This window comes from Phoenix dactylifera, chromosome 3, assembly GCF_051530095.1.
Source record: "Phoenix dactylifera cultivar Ajwa chromosome 3, Ajwa_hap1_PhDact_Kaust_v1.1, whole genome shotgun sequence".
NCBI classification, from domain to species: Eukaryota; Viridiplantae; Streptophyta; class Magnoliopsida; order Arecales; family Arecaceae; genus Phoenix; species Phoenix dactylifera.
The window spans coordinates 50,709,503-50,734,274 of NC_143192.1; the positions used below are offsets into that span (position 1 = coordinate 50,709,503).

The window sequence follows — 24,772 nt, forward strand, 5'->3', positions numbered from 1 at the left end:
ACACAAGCAGCATCGCAGAAGGTCACACTTGAGTGTAGGCCCTCGCCTTGGCCAAGACCTCCACATGCTTATAAGAAAACTAGAGGCACGTGCACGTTTTCTGATAGAATAATATTTTATCTAAAATATTAAAATTAAGGTATACAGATGAATCACGGACATAAACAAGGGCCACCAAATCAACTTACTCTATTTTATATAATGTACTTGTGAAAACACTAGTTTGAGTCCAAACTGTCTTACTTTATTACAATATATATATATATATATATATATATATATATATATATATATATATATATATATATATATATATATATATATATATATATATATATATATCTTATTACTTTACGGGAAGAGAGCAAATGACTATTAATTCTAGAGAACAGCTGAACAGGCATATTCACTACAACAAAATAGATATTTTTTTGACTCTTTCCTGCCGACGCTATAAAAAAGCATCGGCAAAAATGTTTAGAAAGTTGTTGCCTAAACATGAATAGCTAGATGTTGTCTAAAATGGAAAAACTACCGCCAATCTTTGCAAAAACTGTTGCCTAAATATTGAAAATTGCTATCAGAACTTGTAATAAATCGTTGCATAAAATGAATAATTGTTGCCAATTCTTCAAAAAAATGGATGCTTAAAAGAGAAAAACTGCTGCCAAAATCTCAGAAAAACTAAGGCCTAAGCAAGAAAAAACTGCTGCCTTTTCTTTGTTAGGGCTATTACCTTTAGTTTGCAAAAACTGCTGTCGAAAGTTTTGTTAGGCAATGGTTATTTAGCCGTTATTCTAAATTCAAAAAACTGTTGCCTTTAATTTTAGGCAACAACCGTATAGGCAGCAGCCGGAAAACCGCTGGTGGAACTCTTAGGCAATGGATTTGAACCTTGAGACGGCATTTTTAAGCTGTTGCCTAAAGCCACTTTTGCTGTAGTAGCTCCAAGCAAGCGCTAGGCGCAAACTCTAAACTTCCCAAGCATAGCATTGCTTTACGAGTAGTATAAGATCAACCAAAGGATAAGCATCAAAAAGATAAGCAAATTCAACTAGACGAAGATAAACTCCAACACGCTTCTTCAACTAGATGAAGATAAACTCCAACAATTAGATAAGGATAAAAAAATGATGGGCTTGATCTCTGTCACCTCAATTTTGGGGAAGGATCAGTCGATCCTCCGCCTCCTCCTCCTTATAAGCCAAACCCAACCCAGAGTTCTGTGTAAAACTTAGTATTTTAAATGATTGCCCCATTGCACCATCCACGCAACATTTAGCACCGTGGCTTTCTCAAGAAATAATCACCATTTGGGCAGCCCTGTTCCCGATCACCATTTGGGCTTCTCATGCAGCATCTCGCACGCTTGTCTACGCATCGATGAGGGAGAAGCACAAGCAGTGGATGTCTCAATATGGGCGTATGTATACATTGACGCAGCTGAAAAGGAGCGGCGCTTCAAACTTTTTTAAAGCCAATGTCGAATGGATTGAATCATTCAATGCCGGGAACCACAAGTACAAGCCACGCATCAACCAGTTTGCTGACCTCGCCAACGAGGAGTTCATGGCCATGTACCACTACAAAAAAAAGAAGCTTTGGTGATGGTCTTTACCGACGCTTATAAGCGTCGGCACATTTCTTCCTGACGCTTTTCAAAGCGTCACCAAAGCGTCGGCTATGTAAGAGTGAGAAAAATATTTGCCGACGCTTTTGAGCGTCGCTAAAAAGTATAACCAACAAGTTCAATCACAAATTTCAACCGTGGGGTCACTGGGTAACCGGCATAATCTTCTTTGGATGAGACTGACCATCATCCCTAACGGCCCTCCGTCACCTACTCCGTCACCCCTAACGGCCCTTAGTCCTCACCTACCCCCTTTAAAACCCTCCCAAGTCCCCACACCACCTCTCATCCACTCCATCCCAATCCTCGCCACCCACCCGGCTCCCGTCTCTCTCTCTCTCTCTCTCTCTCTCTCTCTCTCTCTCTCTCTCTCTCTCTCTCTCTCTCTCTCTCTCTCTCTCTCTCTGCCTTTTTTTTTTGCTGAAACTCTCTCTGCCTTTGGTCTCGAGTGGAGAGTAATGGAGAAGGCCCTGCTGGGGCTTTTCGCCGCAGTGACACTCGCCATCGCCCAGGGCGTTGAGTTCGACATCTTCACCGACATCTTCGACATGGTCTTCACCGTCTACGGTGAGCACTGGCGCAAGATGCGCCGCATCATGACCGTCCCTTTCTTCACCAACGGCTGGTGGAGGCCCGCCAGGTGGGAGGAGGAGGTACGCCGGGTGGTGGTGGACGTCAAGGCCAACCCCAACGCCGCCACCGAGCTGGGTGGACATCTTGGCGAAGGCGGTGGTGGGGATGATGGCGAAGACGCGGCGCATCAGGCCGTGGGCTCAGTACTTGGACGCCAAGCCCAGCGCCTTCTCCAGGACCAGCTCGGTGTCCATCATCGCATCTCCACCTCCGCCCTCCTAATTCCCCACCACCACTTGTTGATCCGCCGATGTGGGGCTAAATCGAGGACTTAATTAGTTCTACCCTTCTCTTGATCTCTGGATCCTTTTGGGGAGGTCAGGATGGGATCTCTTGATCTCTGGATCATTCAACTGATTTTATTTAATTGAGATCGAGAAAGAGCAATGAAGAGAGGAGGGGAGGGGGGTGCGGCCTCTGTTCAAAAATGGCCTCCGACGATGCTTTGAAAAGCGTCCGCCTTTTTTTATATTTCGACGACGTTACTTAGCGTCGTCTTATCCCACGAAGCGTCGTTTATTGCCGACGCTTTTTTAAACCGTCGGTGCTAGACCAAAAATTGACGACGCTTGTGACAAGCGTCGGCAAAAAAGCGTTGGTAAAATCCATTTTTCTAGTAGTGTACGCTGGATTTAGGCCATCCCAAGCAAGCTCGAGGAAGGCAGTGAAGAGCTTCACCAGATCGAGAACATGGGATGGCCATGCTACCGAGGGGTACAGTCCACCAGAACACAAAGCCAACAATATTTTTTATCTTTCAAATCCATCACAACAAAATATAATAATTAAATATCTAATTCCATCATCCATTAAAGAAAATCAATATTGGTTCAGAGCATTTAAATCCAACATTAATACCAAACCCATCATCTTCAACATTCAGAAAATCATTAGCTACAAATTTATAATTAATACTAAAATTCTTCTACAAAATCACCAAGCTTGCTAGCGTGAACTCCAAGCCTGAACCAACATTCATCCCAACTAATCCTAAAATAGAGGTACATAAGCGACACAGTTCATTAAGCAAATCATACATGAATAAATTATCCATCTTTCATAAGTATAGTACCAAGTCCATATTGCTAATAAATTCGTAAATCATTCTTCATATCATATAATCCTATTATAGATCAACACATTTCTCACAGATATTCGTGCTATGGTCACTATAACCCATGATAGGGTCATCTTCGTAATCGACAAGATATCATAGTTCATATTCGCTACCAATTTTAGCTATCCTTGAAAGCCTAATGACAAAATCTATGGTGATATGTTTCCATTTCCATTTCGGCATCTCCAATGGCTCCAACAAACCAGCAGGTCTTTGATGTTTGGCTTTCACCTGCTAGCATACCAAATATTGGGCTACATATCTGGCTATTTCTATTTTCATACCATTCAACTAGAAATGCTCCCTTAAATCTTTATACATCTTTGTGCTACTAGGATGAATAGAGAAATAAGACCGGTGAGCTTCTTTCATAATTTTTTTCTTTATGATAGGATCTTTTGGTACACGCAATCTATTCTCAAATCGCCAAGTACCATCTTGACGGATTCTGAATTCGGTTCACAACTTCTTTTCTACATCTTCTTTTAGTTGACACAAAAAAACATAATTCTATAGGAAAGTCTTTATTCTCTCTAGCAAGGTTGATTGCACCCTTAAACTAGTTAGCATACTCTTAGCACCTTTTGTAGTGACCTCAATCTCCCTCTTATCAAGATCCTTTAGAATTTGATTTTGGGTAGTAAGCAAAGTTATTGTACCCACTGTTGACTTTCTATTGAGAGCATCAACCACCATATTAGCTTTTTCAGGATGACATCTAATGCTTAGATCATAATCTTTCGGCAGTTCAAGCTATTTTCTCTGCCTCAAGTTTAGCTCCTTTTGAGTAAAGAGGTACTTTAAGCTTTTGGAGTCAGTGAAAACTTCACATAGTTACCCATATAAGTAGTGTCGCCAAAATTTTAAAGCGAAGACTACTGCTGCAAGCTTTAAATTATGTGTTGGATAATTCTACTCATAGGACTCCAGCTGTCCAAAGGCATAGGCCACGACTTTATCATTTTGCATTAATACACAGCCAAACCCTTTTTTGGAGGCGTCACTAGAGATGGTGGAACCTCCAAGACTAGCTGGTAGAGTGAGAATTGGTGCAGATACCAACCTTTGTTTTAACTCTTGGAAACTTTGTTCACAATCTTCATTCCATTCAAACCTTTCTTGTTTCCGAGTTAAGCGAGTCAAAGGAGCAGCTATCCGAGAAAATTCTTTCACAAACCTCCTATAGTAACCAGCCAAATCTAACAAGCATCTGATTTCAGTCACATTAGTAGGATAAGGCCAGTTCACTGGTGGCTCTATTTTCTTTAGATCTTCTGAAATTTCTTTCTTAGAAATCACATGCCCAAGAAATGAAATGTTATCCAACAAAAATTTACATTTACTCTGCTTGGCATAAAGCTTCTCTTCTCACAGAATTTGCAGCACCACTCGGAGGGATAAATTTCTTTTCCAAGAATTCCTAAAGTTGGACCTTCAATTCTTGCAATCCTGCAGGGCCTTCAATCGTGCAAGGGGATGTTTTAACAAAGAATAGAATATGCTGGACTTCACATGCACACAAAAAAAACCCACAAATGTGTTTACTTATTTTATTTAATGATTAATCTAAGAAAGGCGCAGCCTAATTTGGTTGCGCAACAATTATAAAGGGAAAGATTGAAACTTGTCAACAACTTGCCTATGACGGCAAAATAGGAACTTATTAAATTTCTTCCAATCGAAAATGAAACCATTAAGACAAGTAACCTTCTGCACGTAATCCCGACCAGCCCTTTTTTTTTCTCTCCTACATAAGCCGCTCGTATCAGCCTTGGCTTGTTGTGCTGGGTCCTATGCCATACCCCTCCCAATTCCCTCGTCCATATCAATAAAAACCCCACGGCACGTACAAGTTCCACTCCGCCACCGCAGTTCGGAGGAAAGATCATTTTAAAATATCGAAATAGAAGGTCCAAGATTAATCATCATCTTAAGATTCAACTTGAATATTTAGGAACTGAGAATTTAATTTAAAGTAATAGATAACTTGTAAACAAATCTCGACCAATATTTTTACATTGTATCAGGTAATATTTTAAAATATATTGCTTGTATTGATTGAGATGTTGTAGATCAAAATATTAATTATGTTGCATCAAATAACGTGCCTACTGTTAGCTTTGGAAGTACGTTGGGCTTACACACTTGAACAATGGTACCATTATATTATGGCTTCATTTCATCACTCCTTTCTCACTTAACTTACATAGTGACTCATGATATGCCTCTCATATAAATATATTAAAGAATCTAAAAGCAATTATTAATACTTACGTGAAACTCTAAAAGAAATTACTCCTTCGGAATAGCAAAGACACGGCATGAACACTAATATTAAATAATATAAAAATTTTACGAGACACTAATTATGTAGAACCTCCAGGAGAAAAAGACTACTTTGAAACTTTAAGAGATATTAATTTGTACCCAAAGAAAAAAAAAAAAAAAAGACATTTACGGATATTTCAGCTCACGCGAATCTTCACTTGCCATGGTACTTTAACTGGACTTTCCGACTTATTGTGGATTGACTCAAGTGTAATCATTACTAAATTTGCTTTGATCATCCAACACCTCCAAATGCAAAATAATTAGCCTTCTCCAGCCGAAACAAAAATCTTGCGCTTGCCGTTCTGTAACAATTAGCCTCTTTAATTAAGATAACGAGCTCGACCTCCTTGTTTGCGTGCTAGCTAGGCTTCTTTTTTTTTTCTTTTAAATCAATGTTCTGCAATTTGAACCTCTCATTCTCTTCACGCAAATCAATGCACAGGTCACGGCACGTAGAAGTCCCCATCCACCACCTCCACCTGAAGCACAACCCTCTCCTTCTCCTCTATATAAACCAACACACCCTTAAGAATTCTGTACACATATACAGCCGAGTTAATTCCCTCGCCTACTCCATTTCCACCATCCACGTACACCACCTTTAGCTCCATGGCTTTCCCAAGAAACAAATGCCTGTTGGCAGCCTTGGCAGTGATCGCCCTCTGGGCTTCTCACGCGGCATCATCCCGCACGCTCACCGACGTATCGATGAAGGAGAAGCACGAGCAATGGATGGCTCTGTACGGGCGCGTGTACAAAGACGCGGCCGAGAAGGAGCGCCGCTTCAAAATTTTCCAAGCCAACGTCGAATTGATCGAATCATTCAACGCTGGGAACCATAAGTTCAAGCTCGGGGCCAATCAGTTTGCGGACCTCACCAATGAAGAGTTCAGGGCCGTGCACACCGGATTCAAACCTAATTCCCAGGCGAGCTCGGGGATGGCGACGAAGAGCTTCAAGTATGAGAACGCCACCGCAGTGCCCGTCAGCATGGACTGGAGGGCCAAGGGTGCAGTTACTCCCATCAAGGACCAAGGCCAATGCGGTAAGTACCCAATTCATTTCAACTGTTACAAAATGCATGCTTACTGCCGGTCTTCCATTTGGTTTACAAACAATAATCCAACATCCGATGCATGCACCGGCCAGGATGCTGCTGGGCCTTCTCTGCTGTGGCCGCGATGGAGGGAATCACCAAACTCAGCACCGGGAAGCTCATCTCTCTATCGGAGCAAGAGCTCGTCGACTGCGACACCAAAGGCGAGGATCAAGGATGCGGTGGGGGTCTCATGGACGATGCTTTCAAATTCATCATCAAGAATGGAGGCCTCACGACCGAAGCCAATTACCCCTACGAGGCCGCTGACGGCACGTGCAACGCCGGGAAATCGCATTCCCATGCGGCCACCATCGGCGGCTACGAGGACGTGCCGGCCAACAGCGAGGCGGCGCTCCTGAAGGCGGTGGCGAACCAGCCGGTGTCGGTCGCCATCGATGCCGGCGGCTCTGCTTTCCAGTTGTACTCGAGCGGCGTGTTCACGGGGGACTGTGGGACCGACTTGGATCATGGTGTCACTGCTGTTGGTTACGACAAGACGAGTGATGGGACTAAGTATTGGCTGGTGAAGAACTCGTGGGGTTCATCTTGGGGCGAGAATGGGTACATCAGGATGGAGAGGGACGTGGATGCCAAGGAGGGGCTCTGCGGCATTGCCATGGAAGCTTCTTACCCAACTGCTTAAGGGGGTGGATGTACCACCTGATGATGGATATGTATATGCGTGCTTCTTATGCTTTTCTATGTGCATGGCTTCAATCTTGCTGACTGGACCTACGGTGTTTTAAAATCACAGCAAGATAAAAACGTGCCTTTCGACCTCCAAATGGAAGGCTGGATATATATATATATAATTGTCGATGTAGTATATAAGTTGGACAGCAGTCTTCATTCTGATCTTCCTATTCATATCAGCATAAATCGCAGCTTAGCTTGCTCATTGGCTTTGGATCTAAGGATTCCTAGTCGTTGTTCTTATCGTTGTGGACTTCTCAGAGTTTCTTCCTGCATTAAATACGGAGGCCTTACAAATTTTTGTTTGTTTCGATGAAAAGAAATCTCTTTTGCCTATAACAGCAAGATATATATACGAAAATATGCGACGGCTTTTGATTTTACACCAAACTCTGTATAAACTGGCTCGCTAAATCGAACGAAATGGCCCCAACCCAAGCAGCATCGCAGAAAGTCACACGAGTCGTGGCCCTCGCCTTGGCCAAGACCAGCCACATGCTTATAAGAAAACTGGAGGCACGTGTACGTTTTTTTGATGGAATAATATTTCCTCTAAAATATTAAAATTAATTTTTATATTAAAGCATAATTTTCATAACATATATGCTGATCCATAATTTTAGAAAAAAACATGATATTTTCACAAGCAAACTTTATGCATGGAAGACATGATCATTTAAAAGATAATAAAGAGTGCAAGATCTACTTATAAGTTTAAAAACTAGTAAAGAGTATAAGGTTACTTACCTCGTCTTAAACCGTCAAACTTTACTAGGCAATTTAGTTAACCCTATAAAAATATTAAAAGCAAAATTAATTTCCGTTTAACGATTTTTTATCACATTAAAATAATAAAAAATAGGAACGAACGTTCAACGATTTTGGGTGGGTCAGGCTTGAGCAATTTGATCAATAAATCATAGTACATGAACTCGATTAGGGCCAAGGTCGTTTAATATAGTTCGTCATCAATGAGTTTCGTGGACACTTGACAAGGCCGGATGATCGGTCTAGTAGGCGACCCAGGCACCAGGGCAATTCAGGAACTCATTTTAAAAGTCAACTCGGGTTCATAGATCAGGTCGGCATGATCCGACTCCAGATTTACTGAACATTCTAGAGAGAAAAAGTAGAGAGAAAGTTGAGAGAAGAGAGAAAAAGTAGAGAGATATTTGAGAGAGAAAGTCGAGAGAAAGTGGAGAGAGGAGAGAGAAAGTGAAGAGAAAAAGTGGAGAGAGGAGAGAAAAAGTGGAGAGAGGAGAGAGAAAGCGGAGAGAGAAGAGTAGAGAGAAGAGGGGAGAAGAGAGAGAAACCTAGCCTCTCTCCCTCTATTCACGAACAAGCAGGCTCGTCCTCCCTTCTCCTTTCCTTCCCCCCTTTTCTCCACAAATCAAGGGGACAGCCATGGCGGCCCGGCCTCCCACTCGTCAGCAGCCAAAAGCGGTCGCAACTCCGGCTAAATTGGTGGCCGGTGGCAGTAAAAGAATGAGAACCGAAATAGGAGTACCCCGTTTTAGCTACAAATTCGGTGATTACCGGCTCAAATCTATAGGAAGAAGAGCCCAAAACACAAAGAAATGAAAAGGAGAAGATGGAGAGCTCGTACCTAAATCCGGCGAGGCTCTCCGACGACCTTTTCTGCGAAAAATGGAAGAAGACTTTCGAAAACAAAACTTGAAATCGAGTGCAAACGACCCCTAATTTTTGATGAATCTTAAAGTGGAAGGATGGGGAGTCTTATATAGGCGTAGATCAAGCTTTTGGTGTTTGATTGGGTTTGGGATTCATCCCTTCCGATTGCGATCGCGATCGAAAATGGAGAGGAGGGAGACTCCCAATTAGAGTTCCTCTCCCGATTCATCGGAGCTGGGTTGGCCTCTTCCGGTCGGCCCACAGGCCCAATATCCAGTGCGGGCTGATCAGTGGACCAAGCTCTCACATTCTCACCTTTAGCTCCATGGCTTTCCCAAGAAACAAATGCCTGTTGGCAGCCTTGGCAGTGATCGCCCTCTGGGCTTCTCACGCGGCATCATCCCGCACGCTCACCGACGTATCGATGAAGGAGAAGCACGAGCAATGGATGGCTCTGTACGGGCGCGTGTACAAAGACGCGGCCGAGAAGGAGCGCCGCTTCAAAATTTTCCAAGCCAACGTCGAATTGATCGAATCATTCAACGCTGGGAACCATAAGTTCAAGCTCGGGGCCAATCAGTTTGCGGACCTCACCAATGAAGAGTTCAGGGCCGTGCACACCGGATTCAAACCTAATTCCCAGGCGAGCTCGGGGATGGCGACGAAGAGCTTCAAGTATGAGAACGCCACCGCAGTGCCCGTCAGCATGGACTGGAGGGCCAAGGGTGCAGTTACTCCCATCAAGGACCAAGGCCAATGCGGTAAGTACCCAATTCATTTCAACTGTTACAAAATGCATGCTTACTGCCGGTCTTCCATTTGGTTTACAAACAATAATCCAACATCCGATGCATGCACCGGGCAGGATGCTGCTGGGCCTTCTCTGCTGTGGCCGCGATGGAGGGAATCACCAAACTCAGCACCGGGAAGCTCATCTCTCTATCGGAGCAAGAGCTCGTCGACTGCGACACCAAAGGCGAGGATCAAGGATGCGGTGGGGGTCTCATGGACGATGCTTTCAAATTCATCATCAAGAATGGAGGCCTCACGACCGAAGCCAATTACCCCTACGAGGCCACTGACGGCACATGCAACACCGGGAAATCGCATTCCCATGCGGCCACCATCGGCGGCTACGAGGACGTGCCGGCCAACAGCGAGGCGGCGCTCTTGAAGGCGGTGGCGAACCAGCCGGTGTCGGTCGCCATCGATGCCGGCGGCTCTGCTTTCCAGTTGTACTCGAGCGGCGTGTTCACGGGGGACTGTGGGACCGAATTGGATCATGGTGTCACTGCTGTTGGTTACGGCAAGACGAGTGATGGGACTAAGTATTGGCTGGTGAAGAACTCGTGGGGTTCATCTTGGGGCGAGAATGGATACATCAGGATGGAGAGGGACGTGGATGCCAAGGAGGGGCTCTGCGGCATTGCCATGGAAGCTTCTTACCCAACTGCTTAAGGGGGTGGATGTAACACCTTATGATGGATATGTATATGTGTGCTTCTTATGCTTGTCTATGTGCATGGCTTCAATCTTGCTGACACCTACGGTGTTCAAAATTACAGCAAGGTAAAAACGTGCCTTTGGGCCTCAAAATGGAAGTCTGGATACATATATATATAATTGTCGATGTAGTATATAAGTTGGGCAACAGTCTTCATTCTGATCTTCCTATTCATATCAGCATAAATCGCAGCTTAGCTTGCTCATTGGCTTTGGATCTAGGGATTCCTAGTCGTTGTTCTTGTCGTTGTGGACTTCTCAGAGTTTCTTCCTGCATTAAATACGGAGGCCTTACAAATTTTAGTACGGCTGCTAATTTTACACCAAACTCTGTAACTGGCTCACTAATTCGAACTTAATGGCCCCAACACAAGCAGCATCGCAGAAAGTCCCACGAGTCTAAGCCACTTTTGTTGTAGTAGCTCAAAGCAAACGCTAGGCGCAAACTCTAAACTTCCCAAGCATAGCATTTGCTTCACAAGTGATAAGATCAACCAAAGAATAAGCATCTAATTAAAAGATAGGCTTCTTCAACTAGACGAAGATAAACTCCAACAAGCTTCTTCAACTAGATGAAGATAAACTCCAACAAGCTTCTTCAACTACCTGAAGATAAGCTCCAACAATTAGATAAAGATAAAAAAAAAATGATAGGCTTGATCTCTGTCACCTCAATTTTGGGGAAGGCTCAGCAGATCCTCCTCCTCTGTATAAGCCAAACCCAACCCAGAGTTGTGTGTAAAACATAGTATTTTTAATGATATCCCCATTGCACCATCCACGCAACATTTAGCTCAGTGGCTTTCTCAATAAACAATTACATATGGTCTGCCCTGTTGCCGATCACCATTTGGGCTTCTCATGCAGCATCTCGTACACTTGTCGACACATCGATGAGGGAGAAGCACGAGCAGTGGATGTCTGGGTTGAATCATCCAATGCTGGGAGCCACAAGTACAAGATACGGATCAACCAGTTTACAGACCTCGCCAATGAGGAGTTCAATGAGGGAGGAGCACGAGCAGTGGATGTCTGGGTTGAATCATTCAATGCTGGGAGCCACAAGTACAAGATACGCATCAACCAGTTTACAGACCTCGCCAATGAGGAGTTCAAGGCCATGTACACTGGATTTAGGCCATCCCAAGCAAGCTCGAGGAAGGCAGTGAAGAGCTTCATGTGTGAGAAAGTAACCGCGGTTCCTGTCAGGATGGACTGGAGGACCATGGGTGCAGTTCGCTCCCATCAAGGATCAAGGCCAATGTGGGAAGTAAATTAGCGCAGTCCACCTTTAACTCCTACGCACATTGCACTACCCCTATCGGTTGCCGTAAGGCTATTCTATTTGGGCTGACACAAAGTCACTGAATTCTTTCTTTTGTTTTGAGAGCAAACTTGACATGTGATTCAATGCATCAAATAGGGTCCTGCTGCGCATTCTCTGCGGGGGCTGCAATGGAAGGAGTCGCCAAAATCAGCACCGGTATATAAGCTTATTTCGTTATCAGAAGAAGAGCTCGTGGGCTATGACGTTGCAATGGGGGCGAGATGGACGATTCTTTTAAATTTATCATCAAGAATGGAGGCCTCACGACTGAAGCCAGTTACCCTCGAGAAGGGACCGATGGCACATGCAACAACGAGATCAAATTGCGTTCCCATGCAGCCAAGGTCAAGGACTATGAAGAGAGGATACATCAGGATGGAAAGGCTTTGCGGCATCGCCATGCAAGCATCTTACCCCACCAGCCGAAGAGCTTTGCCGTATATCTGCGCCAGTGCTGCTTATATTTGGTGGGGGAGGGGGTATTACCGCTTCGATGTTGCCGATACCTGCAGTATAAATTTGCAGCAATATGGTGGATTTGAACATATATTAATGCTCTTCTTGTTCGACATTCTTATATTCATTTTGACGCGAAAAAAATCACCGTGCCAAAATTGTTTCACTCTTTGTTCCTTCTCCTTTCTTTCTTTTTTGTAATAACACTCCTCTATTTAACAAAAACATTTAATAAAAGCAAAACATATATATACATACATATACCATAACTAAACTGGCTTCTCTCTCTAAAGGATTTTAGAGAGAGAAACTTTGCAATTTCTGAGAGATCTTCATAAAGGAGAGAGAGTGAGGGAGGGAGAGGAGGCTTATGCTGCAGCCCTTTAAAAAAAAAAAAAAAAATTGGAATCGCTGGGTAGTGGCTTACAAGTACGACGGGCGCAATAAGACTACGGTCGACGTTCTAAGACCGAAAGATCGTGCCGCTGTTTGAACAGAATAAGGAGATAGGCAGTCGGGTGGTTTCGCCAACAGATACAGCCGCCGAAGGTAGGTTTTTGCAACCGGTTCTCCTGAGGGCTGCCACAATTACACCTTCCTGTAGCAAATTTTTCTATACGCGGCCAGCTTTGGATTGGTTTTACATCCTCGCATAACGTGAAGAAGGGCGTAAATGAATTGGCGTGACAGCCAAATGTTAAAGATCAAGGTGGGAATCAGAACTCCTTGGTGATTTCACTAAGAAACGTACCATGGTAGCCAAGCATTTAATTACATCACTTTTCACGCAGCAAAACGTACAAAGATCAAGCCTTTGCCCGATATCAACAACAAAGAGACCATGACGAAAGACAAGGAGTACAGCTGCCATCGTTCCCAACACAATCTAAATAGCCTAGTTTTTCTTTCCTGTCATGAACCAACAATACGAACATGCAAACCTAAGCCCTACATGAAATAGCCCAAGTTACATCAGCCAACTACCGTATTTATTGGAAGTAGAGATGCTTTTACCGGATCAAGGCTTAATTTGTAGCCTCCCAGCCCAGGATCTTGGTGGTTCACGTCTCGCCATTGGTGGTAACTGCAAAGTAAAGCAAATATTTACAAGTTATAATCAATAATGCCTGCATAAGTAGATATGTAACTTGAGATGTTGATTTCTCCATCCAACCAAGCACGTCCTGTTGCACTTGGAGAATCAAGCCCGATACAGCAACTAATTGACAGAGAAGGGCACAAGCGAAAATGGATGATCTTCTCCCCCATCTTCAACTTACCCTATAAACAAACAGAGCGAGAGAGAGAGAGAGAGAGAGACAGACATACACTACGAAGTTTCTCAATGTTGCAGTGTAGAGCACATTATTGCATTTCCTACACACACTGGACGGTCTAATTTACGTAATAGCCAGCATGAAACCTTAAACGCTACCAGATTTGAGTTAAATAGTTGCAAGCAGAGATGGTGCAAGGAAACTTTCAAGGAAAGAAAGCCACTGGTGGCTAGAAAAAGCAGCTGCCAAGGAGTCTAAAGATTCCACCTCAAACTTTAGCTTGTTTCGCTGAATGACCTACAAATAGTTCAACTTGCTACATGGATAACCTGACACTTCAACATAACCAATTAGGAAAGAGTGGAAGGCAATAAAGACGGTTTTCTATGTAATCAAGCCCTACCAGCTGGCATAACTGGAATGCTTAAAGACAATACTTGTTTGGAAGGAGGGCTAACAAAGACACAATAGAGACACTGGTTTGCGCAATGTCGTCGAAGGTATACGCGTCAGCCAGTTAGCTTAGATTCCGTCCCATATTAAGTCTATGCCAAACCGGATTCAAGATGACTAACTAAAATCATCAGACTAACCAGCCAGCATCATGGTGCATGGGAATATACAACTTTTGACCAACATATTCTCAAGGCATCCAAGCAAACCTGCCATTCAAGTCGTTAATGCTGCATGGTAAAATTTTGAATACATCAACATAGGATAAGTTGTAACAGCTCATAATGACTCTGTCATCCTGCTATAAATATTTTATACAAAGAAAAAGTCATGCGCAAGTCTAAAACAAACTCTAAAAGACTATTAAAAAAAAAAGCTTAACCTGGCTCAGCTCAGGCATAAATCTTGAGACGAGTTCAAACTGACTCAAGCTGGACCCTTTAGGATTTTCCTTTGCACTCTCAAGCTCTTGCAGCTTTTCATTAGGCTCAGCCAGTTTCATTTAAAATTAGGCTGGACTAAAATCATCGGTCTATAATTCCTAAGCTTGCACCAGCAAAACCACGAAATATATGGTTTGAAAACTTGGACACAGATGCAAAATTGGAGGGAAAGGGCAAAAAAGGTCATGGATAAGCTAACTTGGAAATCAAATGAGATTTGTCATATATTGACTTGGAGATAAACTTAAAAAATTATTTAGTTGTATGTATTTACTACTTAAAACAAGTAACCAATCTTCTATTACTAAAATTTAAACATAACAACTGCTAAAATAAAAAGAATAATCAACATCCTAATGAACTTAATCAAAACACATGTAAAATGTTGTTTGACATATTGGACCAAAGCATGAGCTGTACACATGAAAGAGAGCATAGACATGACGTGCTTTAAGCGGGTGCGCGTGTGAGAGAGAGAGCGTATGCATATGGACTAAAAGATTTGGGAGTTGTAAGAAAGGAGATACCTACCACCAAATAAGATGCTGAGTAGTAAACGTGGGAAAGCAGACAAAAATGAAGTTCTAAAAATTAAGAGCAGTAACAGAGAGATATAACATAAAGTTTCAACACAAAATTCAAAACATGTCTATTTTACAATGTACCAAACACTAAATGGTAACTATTACAGACCATCATATTTTCCAAAAGATGTAGTTCTAAAAATTAAAAGCAACATCAGAGAGAGAGAGAGAGAGAGAGAGAGAGTTGACAGAAATTTTACACACTGAAGATCAAAACATGTCCATTGAACAAGATACCAAGCACTAAAAGGACAACTAAGTCTATTAGGTCAACATTAGGCCCCACCCATGGCAACTATCACATGCTTAGAATTCAAACCAACCAGACAATGACCCCAACAGGGCGATATTTGATCCATAAAGCTACCCATCTTAGCCTTGTCTAGCCCATAATCATTTATGATAAGGGAGTCTGACATGGGCAGCCCTCTTTTTCCAACCCAATCCCAAAACAGTTCCAATTTTTTCTCAGAATACATGTAGCACCTGTTTTTTGATTATTAGGACAAAATATTCCCTCTTATTCAACTAATTATCAGTTTTGATTGATTGTCATCTATTAAACAATGATCATGCTTCAGTTTTCCTATTATTATATCACAAATTACTTACATGAACGATTCATTTGCTTCTCTTCTTTTCTTTAAAGAGTGTGTATTTTAATTAAAAAAAAATTAGAGACTGCATTCATTGCCAAATGGATGACAATCAACCAAATCAATCATTACTTGAGGTATAAGGACTATTTTTACTAATAATCCAAAAAAAAAGGTGCTACATGCATTCTTAGAAAAAAGGGACCATTTTGGGATTGGGTTGGAAAAAGAGGACTAACATGTCAAAAACCCTTATAACTAGACAACTAAGAAAGGCATGGGAAAGTCCACGACTGCCACTACAAACTAAGCTCCAGTCACCACTTCATCAGAGTTTAATTTAGCATTAACTGCCGAGAAGCTTGCCAGGCAAGCTTTAAGTCTGCTACACTGAGATCTCAAGTTCAAGAAAGACCTTCCTATCTGATAAGAACTCATGATCATTGGCCACAACATCAACTGAGAAACTCACCTTGTGCTGAAGTCTCATTATTGTTGATATCAACAGTTTGTCACCAATTATATGCCTCAACTTTTTAACCAGGTCAATCCTGCTTATCTTTCTTTTCTGGTACAAAGAAAGAAATATATGTTATTGAAGATGTCAAAGCACCATGAAAAAAAAGGCAGTTTATTGATAGAAATTTAAGACCTTGAATTCTTCATAGTGAGTATTAACCGAGTCCATATCTTGTGGAGACACTTTAGTTGAAATTGCAGCAAATAGCATTGAAAAAGGCATCCAGGGTGATGTGGGAGTTCTTGGAGCTCTACCAAAGATCGGCGCTTCAGATTGATCTCTCAAAGCTGGAGGTGGCTGAGGATTCCTATCCTGAAAATCACAAAACAGAATAAAATCAATCACAAATTTTAATTATTTCAGGTTGCAGAGTGCAACATGGTTTGCAATTATGATTATGGGGATTTGAAGATCACTCAAAGAAATAGGATAATAAACAGTTGAACTTCCTTTTCCTGATATTTTTCAGCTATTTGTGCATACATATGGAATACCTTATAAGATGAACTTTCATTTGCATTGCAACCACATAATCAATGATAAATCTATCACTAAGCATAGGTAACCTGATTGCTTATATGAATCAACTGACTTAGATATACTAATATAAATGGAATGTTTTACCAGTTCAAAATGAATTACAGTGCTACATTTCCATGTCATGTGGATCCACTCACATTAATGTAAATAACAATATATGGACGCACCTGAAATAGGCTATGAGACGAACTAGGATTTGTGACTGCAGATGTGTTAGATACACTTTCTTTACCAACCAAATGTTCTGCAACAATATCAAAAGGAACAGCTTTTCAGAATTTTAATTGTAAGTAAACAAACATGAATGAATCCACTAATTGACAGAGAATTCCAAGGAAAATCACCTCTGGCTCTGGAAGACATTTTAAAAGTCACGATATATTCTGGATAGATGTGAGTACTCACATGCATATCCCATATAACATAATGTTTTGGCTTTTGAAGATCGTCCACGCCGCTATCAAAATTTTCATTACTGGGCTGAGACTGTTTTGATCCAGGGTGAATGACTTCCACATTTCCCATTATTACACGGCATAACATCATATGAACAACACCATTTTCGTCCACATCAGAATAACTAGCACTGTGGATAGTAATCTGTAAGTGAGGCATATTTCTTGAAAAAGTATATCAGCACAAACAATCAAGTAACATCACTAATAATATAGTGGAAACTAGGAGGTTAAAATTATGGATGTTGACAGTTCTAGCCATACCAAAAATTGAAAGATATTCAAATAGCCTACAAAGAAAGCCAAAATAGAAGATAAAATAAAACCTCACCAGATATTGGAGCAATTCGCAGGTGCAAGATGAGTGCCAATGCCATACACAGGTCCATGCACAGGCTTCTTTATCCTCATAACACCCTGCAACATCATGTCTTCTACGGCATCCCTGGAAGAAGCAAGCCAGGCATAACGGAGATTTGCATTGCCACGGAAGTTCTTAGTTATCTCAACCTGCTTTAGGAAAAGATTATAGGGAATCTGCCCTGAATTATCTTTGAAAGGGGCTCTAAAGATACCAACAATGTCCTGTGCATCAATGAAGGGGCCCAATCCCTGGAGTAACATATGTTGTACAGCATTTTTGACACGAGGAGCACCAACAGGTTTGACCAACTTTCCCTGAGAAGTTTCAAGACCAGAGACATTTCGAGGGACAAAAGAATACAGCTCATTTTCTGCAACTGTTTCATTGACCTCGGCATACATATTCTGGTTACTGGCAAAATTCCTTTCACTCTTAACCCTCTTCACGTTAGACATTACCTCATCATCAGGTCCTGAGTTTGAGCTTTCAGCTGCACTCACAGAAATCTCACTACGCGCAAGTGGTTCATGTCTCCCATTTGGCTCACAACTCATATGGACATGTTTCCCTTTGCTAGAATGATGGCATCCATTTGATGCATAAAATTCAGAATGCAATTCTGGAAAAAAGCATTTACCATGTTCATCAATCCAAGCAACAGGCTTCTGAAGGCCTGTTTTCAAGTCTACACAAACCATGTGCACAAAGTCCAACAATATTTGCTGGTCCTGAAACGCTGTTTCAGTAATTGCCCTCTTTAACCGGAAATCTTCACAAACTGAACTGATGATATTCTCAGGAAAATCTTTCCATTCACCATCCTGGTGAGACAGCACACGCTGTGGCAACCCACTCCTCATAAAGTTGTGATACTTTTGACAAACCTGTGTCGCCGAACGACAGCTGAAGACAGATTTACACTCTCTCACATTACAGCACCTGCCGCAGGATTGATCTGTAATAGGCGGGTGCGATACCAAAGCATGGCCAGAATCAGTTAAATATGCAGCAGAATCTCGCTTCCTCTTTAGATCGCCTAAAATTCTTCCACCTTTATCCAACACCTTTTCGTTCCTCGCTTCCATTTTTCTTCACCAAAGTGAACAGCAACCACTGAGTAATTCTTTTCAACAGACTTGTTTCCACGAATCCTGCTTATTTGCAGTAATTTACAACTTCTCAAAAGGGTACAGCCAGGTAATGCTCATTGCAGAGAAGACAGTGAGCAAGGTGACTCTGGAAAAATAAGCACAGCATTCAGCATCTATTAATTCAGAAGAAATAAACTCAGACAAAAAAAATGAAAACTGAAAAAAAAAACATTTTTAACTGCATAAAATTGAAACTTTATAAAAACAAATAAAATAAAAAAATATATTTAATTATATAAAATTGAACCCTTCTAAAAATAATTGATACATTGTGCTGCTTACTATGTCCTGATTTAACTGTATAAGGAAGAAGTGCAGAATAGACAAAAAAAACAACAATAACAAAGAGATAAAATGATGAAATGGTGAAATACACAACCAACTAGTGATGAAACATCAGACAACAGCACCTAAACTTTGATGTTCTATCAGATGGTAAGCATCATAATTTGGCAATATAATGAAGTTAGACTGTTCCATGAACTATGCATTATTAGAATTTACATCAAGTAAACATCGCAAATGTTCAGAGAGGTAGAGATCCAGAAGAGACAGTAATAAAAGCAAACTGGTAAGAAGGAATATGTTATAAGTGTCTTGCCTGTATCTGCTCCTCTGTCGAAGGAAAAATTCAAAATGTACTCCAGTTTTATCTTGAATTATTCTTTAGTTTTTCCACCAAAGTAACATATAATAACAAGACTTCTAGTGCTAATCTTGCAAACTGAAAGGTGAAAACACACTGATTCAGATAAAGCAACAATAGAGGCCCATCTTAGCCATGTTTAAGGCTCGGTCCAGTTCAACAAAGTTGATATATTAAATTGCAGATATTTTAGGGACAGTTGAAGTGTTCCTATTAGGAAAGAAAATTGCTACCCCACTAAAATTAGGTTGCATGCATGCCCAGTATTTCAAGGACACCAACTAGAAGAAGGAAAAAAGCATGAGGATTTTCCCCAACAAAGGATTTGACCCTCACCAAAAACAGAAGGAAAATCAACCACTTTCAAAATTCTATTGCCATCACCATTTTAATTGCCAAAAACAGACCCTTTCAATTACGTTAATTTCAGACAATATCTAATCCTAATGACATCATAGCCATATAGACATGTCCAAAAAAGTGAGAAAGGGAGGGAAAGATAAGACAGAAACAATGCAGAAAGTTCCAAACACTTTCCTAAGAGATGAAGACTGTATTCCCAAATTTTGCTACCAAACCATTTGAGGACGGCATTCCAAAACATTGCCAGTTAAAACCATGAAACGCTATTGCAAGTTAAATGTAATAAACCACAAACAAATAGGATGCAAAAGGGTGATGATAAATAGCTCTGCATAAATTAAGACTTGTCGCTCTGATACTGTTACACTTTTTCCATATAGAAAATGACACCTAAGGAAACAATTCAAGAATTATATTGCACGTATTTGATCAGGCATGATTTGTTTCCATAGATAAATCAGGACAATAAATATTGACATCGTTCATGAATCCTGCTGCCATGAGTAGACGATGAACACAAATATACTTCTATAAAAAAAACAAATGACACGTATGAAGATCAAAATGAAATATAAATATGAGAGTAGGAAATACCATGATGAGACAAAACAAACAGGCCCATAAGGAAAAACTTGGGGGAGAAAAGCATATGATACAGATGAAGCTGAATATCACAACTGAATACTCAATTATATTACATATGATAAGTATTAATTTTTGTTTAGTTTATTAAAATTCTTTGAAACTGGTATCAATCGGAACATCTCTTCCATATTTATCAAGAAAGAAAATGGAATTACAAGGTTCAAAATATTGTTATTCATGTTAAAGATTCAGGATGCAATTAGAAATAAGGTCACATAAATTTATAATTAACAGCAAGACATGTCTGCCAAGTGCCTGAATGATTTTCTCAACATATACCGAAGAAATTTTAACTAGAGATCTAAATGGGTATGTACACAAAGCATACGGCATGTATAGTGCTGAACACAGACATGTCAGTACTCCAATGTATCAAATAGGGCCACAGCTAGTCTAAGGATATATAGATTCTTTAAACCAAGAACATGGTATATTCATATAGGATATGGCTAAACAACTGGATACGCAACCAAGTTTATCTCAGATCATTGGCTAGTCAAAAGCAAGGGGACTAACATATACTTCATCCCCAAGCATGCCATGTCTCACAAGTCTAGTGGAAACCCAGCTATTTAACTCCATTAAAACCTTAGCATATAGTTCAATTATATGCATCTATCTAGCAACTTTAAGGAAAAGAAAGGTACTTAAATTCCAACAGTGCAAAAAGGGACGCATGGATAGCATTAGCATGTCAGCTACAACAAATATTTGATGTTGCTCCAATGAATGAAATGACAGATGTAAATCATAAGATTAGGTTATGTAATAAGTTGACGATGCATCTTCCTTGCTGTGGTTTTTGAATATGGAGCAACATGATCAAGGATACCAATCTTCCAAAGTTTGTAGTAGCAAAGAGTGACGTCATGCATGTGATCTGACAGTGGTATAAATGATGACATGAAACCTCGCAAAACTACCAACTCCACACTTGAAAACTTTTGAGCGAACAGACGCTTGCTAACTAAGGTTGTCATATCTCACTAATTTAGTGGATGCTCGGGGATAGCCATGCCAACTGGCTACCACTCCAAGTAATAAATCAACTTTTTAAAGTTCAGTTATTCCATCTTTCCAACAGGTATTTGTAAACTTCCACTTAGGGGTGGAAACAAGCTGAAAATGAGCCAAGCCAAGCCTTGCTCTAGCTTCGTTTGTTTAATAATTGAGCCAAGCTCAAGCTTGCTCATTTAATTTCAGGCCAATATCGAGTTGTTCATGAATGGCTTGTTTAAGAGATCTAGTGAGAGTTTAAAATCATTTGAGCCTTAAAATTCTATGGTTTAAAAAAGTACTCCAATTATATTTTGATATATAGTTGGAATAGATTCTATATTTCTGTTTTATATAATCTATACTAGTTTATAATAAATAATTATAAAAATATTTATACAAGATAATTAAAATAACAGAGCAAACTAAGCCTAGCTCTAGTTTGGCTCATTTCTTGACTGAGCACGATAAACTCATGCTAGCTCTGAAACAATTTGCTCGTTTGAGGCCACTAGTCTCCCTAGTGCCACTCACCAATTCCAAACAATATTGCATTAATGATAACATCTAAAATGGCAACCAAATGCCAGGTCTAGACTCAAAATCTTTCAACAAGACAAGCATGCTCTTTAATTCTAAACTTGCCATATCTCACTACTCTAGCGGCCAAATATACACATGTTGCCAATGTATGTATGTATTTTGAGCCAATTTGAGCCAATCTCGACCAAGCTAAGCCTAGCCTTAGTTTGGTTCATTTCTTCACCGAACAAGATAAACTCGTGCTAGCTCTGAAACGATTTGCTCTTTGGAGACCACTAGTTCCCCGAATGCGACTCGCCCAATCCCCAACAATATTGCATTAACTATAACATCTAAAATAGCAACGAAATGCCAAGTCTAGAATCAAAAATCTTCCAACAAGACAAGCATGCTCTTTAATTCTAAACTTGCCATGTCTCACTATTCTAGTGGCCAAATGTTAATACACATGTTGCCAATGTTATTAATACGTCGTGATTGGTAAAAGTTAACCAGCCCGCTTTGTCCTTTACAAGGACTTTGTGACCTTTCCTGTGTTTTGCTCCATATGGAGCAACCACATAACCCAAAGCAAGAGAAGTTGTGTTATTGTCGTATAGCCTTATCATACCTTTACATACATATGATATTTACTGGAACAACATCAAAAAATTTTGTCCCAGTCGATAAACTGGTCCTTTCCCATATCTCCATGGTTGCCACATTGGATTTTCGAGATGTTAGCGTTCCTTAAAAGAAGCCCCTTTCTGCAACAGAATGCCATTAAAAAATTCTCTCTGATAGAACATCCAGTGATGCCTTCTAAGCCTTCGATGACTCAAATAAAATGGCTACTAAAGACCATAAATGGGAGCTAAAACAATGTAGCCACGATGAATGCACTATTTAATAACAAAAACATCAAAAATAGCAACCAGATATCACACTTGTCAGCCAAAATAATATGGTAACTACAATTAAATTAGCAATAGGAACAGAAAGAGTGGACATCGTTTGCCTTAAAAACCATGTTCCATTATAAGAATGCACATATTCTACTCATGGACATTTCTTAACCCTAAAAACCATATTTGACTACAAACAACAACCCACATAGCGAGACTCACACCTTTCTCTACATACATCAAGGCAAAACTATTTCTTAAAACCCATGATATTTTGATAGCAAGACACATATTTAGTTTCCATCTTTCTCTTCCTTCCTCATGCACGTCTGCAACCCACGGTACTACTATTACTAGAATCAACTATAGCGACGAAAAGAAAGGACTCGCCACAAGATTCAAGAAATTCCCCAAGGGAACACGATTAACCCCCATGAACCTCGTGTCTCCAACGGAATTCCCATTCAAAATCCCATGAAATCAAACATGCAATGCAGCCGACCCGTACCCGCACACTGTCCGTCACGACGCAACCAGATCACACATCGAACACCATCTAATACCGATCGATCCCTCGATTCCGCCCATATCATTCCAAGATCGCAACTTTCCTTCACGAATAAAGAACCTGAGACCAAAACCCTAGCCTAGAAGGCCAGAACCCAGCAATCGTGGAACAATAACGGAATTAAGAAATCTAGCTCCAAAGATCTCAAACAGGAAGACACAGATCAAAGCCAAATAGACACCGATCCGATTCAAGAAGAACTTCATCGCAAAAAATAGATCTTTACGAGATAGGGAAAAAGGGAGCGAACCTTGAATTGAGAGAGGGAAGGAGAGCTAGATATCGAAGAATCAATACCTCGGGTTGCAAGCAATTGTTAAATACTTCATCTCCGCGAGAAGGGCTCTATCTCTCTCTCTATTCTCTGTGGTCGGGGTCGGAGGTTTCGGACCCTCGATTTCCGAGAACGAGAAGAAGAGCGGGTAGATGACGGCGAGAGAGGTAGAAATAGCGGAGTGCCGCCGCCGTTACGCTCTCTTTCTTGCGCTAAAAGCAAATAATGCAGTAACGCGGACAGGAAACATCGGACGGCTGGGTCTCGGGCTCTAAGGGGTGGGATTAATCGTGATCGAGATCTGGCCGTTGATTTGAGTTGTCGGTGTACGGGCGTCGACTGGGTGGATGAGAGCTACACGTGGCGAGCGGAGGTGGGCATCGCCGTGAGAAGCTTGACGGTTTGTTTGGGGGTTTCCTTGAGATTCTAGAGTCGGTTCGCTTTTGACTTCCACGGGGTTGACCCACAGGAAATAGAGAGGACGCAAACGGTTTATAGAATGACGGAAATGGATTTGAGCACAGGAGCAATAATTGGACGGTGATCGGTTGATCAGGGAGTATCGTTTTGACGGTGATTTCATCTCCAATCAACCGTGAAATAGTTGTGGTATCTTTGTTTGGTATGGTACCTTAACATACATCGCATACATGATAGATAGTAATTTTCTTTTTTTTATAGGTAAGTGAGTTTGTAAATAATTTTGGGCAACGTTAAAGTTTAGGACAGCCTTGCCTTCTTTTCTGACCTCAAGGAAGAAAGAATTTTTATAATAAAAAAATAAAAAAATGAAGGGAGAAACCTATCCTAAGTCTCATGTTACTTCAGTAGCAAGTTAAGTAGAAGATATGTTGATATGGATCTATATTATATTATAGATCCATTTCATAGATCTGTAATATGTCGTAGAGAATAATTTACGATTTTGAGATATTTTAGCCAAATTTCTTCCAAAATTGTCATTGTATTGAGTTCAAAAAATCGCTTCTGATAGAAATAAAGAGGGAATGTTAGATTTCTTCGAGATGAATTATCAAAGCATCACAAAA

At 40.9% G+C, this 24,772-nt stretch overlaps 3 protein-coding genes across 9 annotated transcripts; 2 read left to right on the forward strand and 1 right to left on the reverse strand.

Annotated features, from left to right (window-relative positions):
- The first annotated feature begins 6,239 nt into the window (after positions 1 to 6,239).
- Positions 6,240 to 7,560, forward strand: LOC103700470 (senescence-specific cysteine protease SAG39-like). Its single transcript, XM_039115356.2, has 2 exons — positions 6,240 to 6,756; positions 6,861 to 7,560. Exons 1-2 carry the CDS (start codon positions 6,321 to 6,323, stop codon positions 7,451 to 7,453), a joined length of 1,029 nt encoding a protein of 342 aa, XP_038971284.2. The 5' UTR covers positions 6,240 to 6,320; the 3' UTR covers positions 7,454 to 7,560.
- Positions 7,561 to 9,460: 1,900 nt separating this feature from the next.
- On the forward strand, positions 9,461 to 10,593 carry LOC103714563 (senescence-specific cysteine protease SAG39-like). The gene is made up of 2 exons (XM_039115362.2): positions 9,461 to 9,896; positions 10,001 to 10,593. Exons 1-2 carry the CDS (start codon positions 9,461 to 9,463, stop codon positions 10,591 to 10,593), a joined length of 1,029 nt encoding a protein of 342 aa, XP_038971290.2.
- A 2,538-nt stretch (positions 10,594 to 13,131) lies between these two features.
- Positions 13,132 to 23,907, reverse strand: LOC103714560 (inactive poly [ADP-ribose] polymerase RCD1-like). Of its 7 annotated transcripts, none has more exons than XR_015976627.2 (9): positions 23,747 to 23,907; positions 17,621 to 18,889; positions 17,179 to 17,420; positions 17,002 to 17,078; positions 16,427 to 16,606; positions 16,247 to 16,342; positions 14,292 to 14,360; positions 13,436 to 13,505; positions 13,132 to 13,330 (listed from the first exon to the last, which is right to left on the reverse strand). XR_015976627.2 is itself a non-coding variant. In XM_008801848.6 (8 exons), the coding sequence occupies exons 2-7, from the start codon at positions 18,736 to 18,738 to the stop codon at positions 13,440 to 13,442; spliced, it is 1,779 nt and encodes a 592-aa protein (XP_008800070.2). In that variant the 5' UTR covers positions 18,739 to 18,889; positions 23,747 to 23,907; the 3' UTR covers positions 13,132 to 13,330; positions 13,436 to 13,439. The 7 variants fall into 7 exon arrangements, 5 of the variants coding, with proteins under 5 accessions (XP_008800070.2, XP_088575046.1, XP_088575045.1 ...); XR_015976628.2 differs by having other exon boundaries at positions 23,700 to 23,891; XM_008801848.6 differs by lacking the exon at positions 14,292 to 14,360.
- Between the last annotated feature and the right edge of the window lie 865 nt (positions 23,908 to 24,772).

Excerpts from the sequence above, each read along its gene's own strand:
- LOC103700470 (XM_039115356.2), top strand. The coding sequence starts at position 6,321 with ATGGCTTTCCCAAGAAACAAATGCCTGTTGGCAGCCTTGGCAGTGATC. Across the intron at positions 6,757-6,860 it reads CAAGGACCAAGGCCAATGCG|GATGCTGCTGGGCCTTCTCT; the intron begins GTAAGTACCCAA and ends TGCACCGGCCAG.
- LOC103714563 (XM_039115362.2), top strand. The coding sequence starts at position 9,461 with ATGGCTTTCCCAAGAAACAAATGCCTGTTGGCAGCCTTGGCAGTGATC. Across the intron at positions 9,897-10,000 it reads CAAGGACCAAGGCCAATGCG|GATGCTGCTGGGCCTTCTCT; the intron begins GTAAGTACCCAA and ends TGCACCGGGCAG.
- LOC103714560 (XM_008801848.6), bottom strand. The coding sequence starts at position 18,738 with ATGGAAGCGAGGAACGAAAAGGTGTTGGATAAAGGTGGAAGAATTTTA. Across the intron at positions 16,607-17,001 it reads CGTCTCATAGCCTATTTCAG|GATAGGAATCCTCAGCCACC; the intron begins GTGCGTCCATAT and ends TGTGATTTTCAG. Across the intron at positions 16,343-16,426 it reads CTCACTATGAAGAATTCAAG|AAAAGAAAGATAAGCAGGAT; the intron begins GTCTTAAATTTC and ends TCTTTGTACCAG.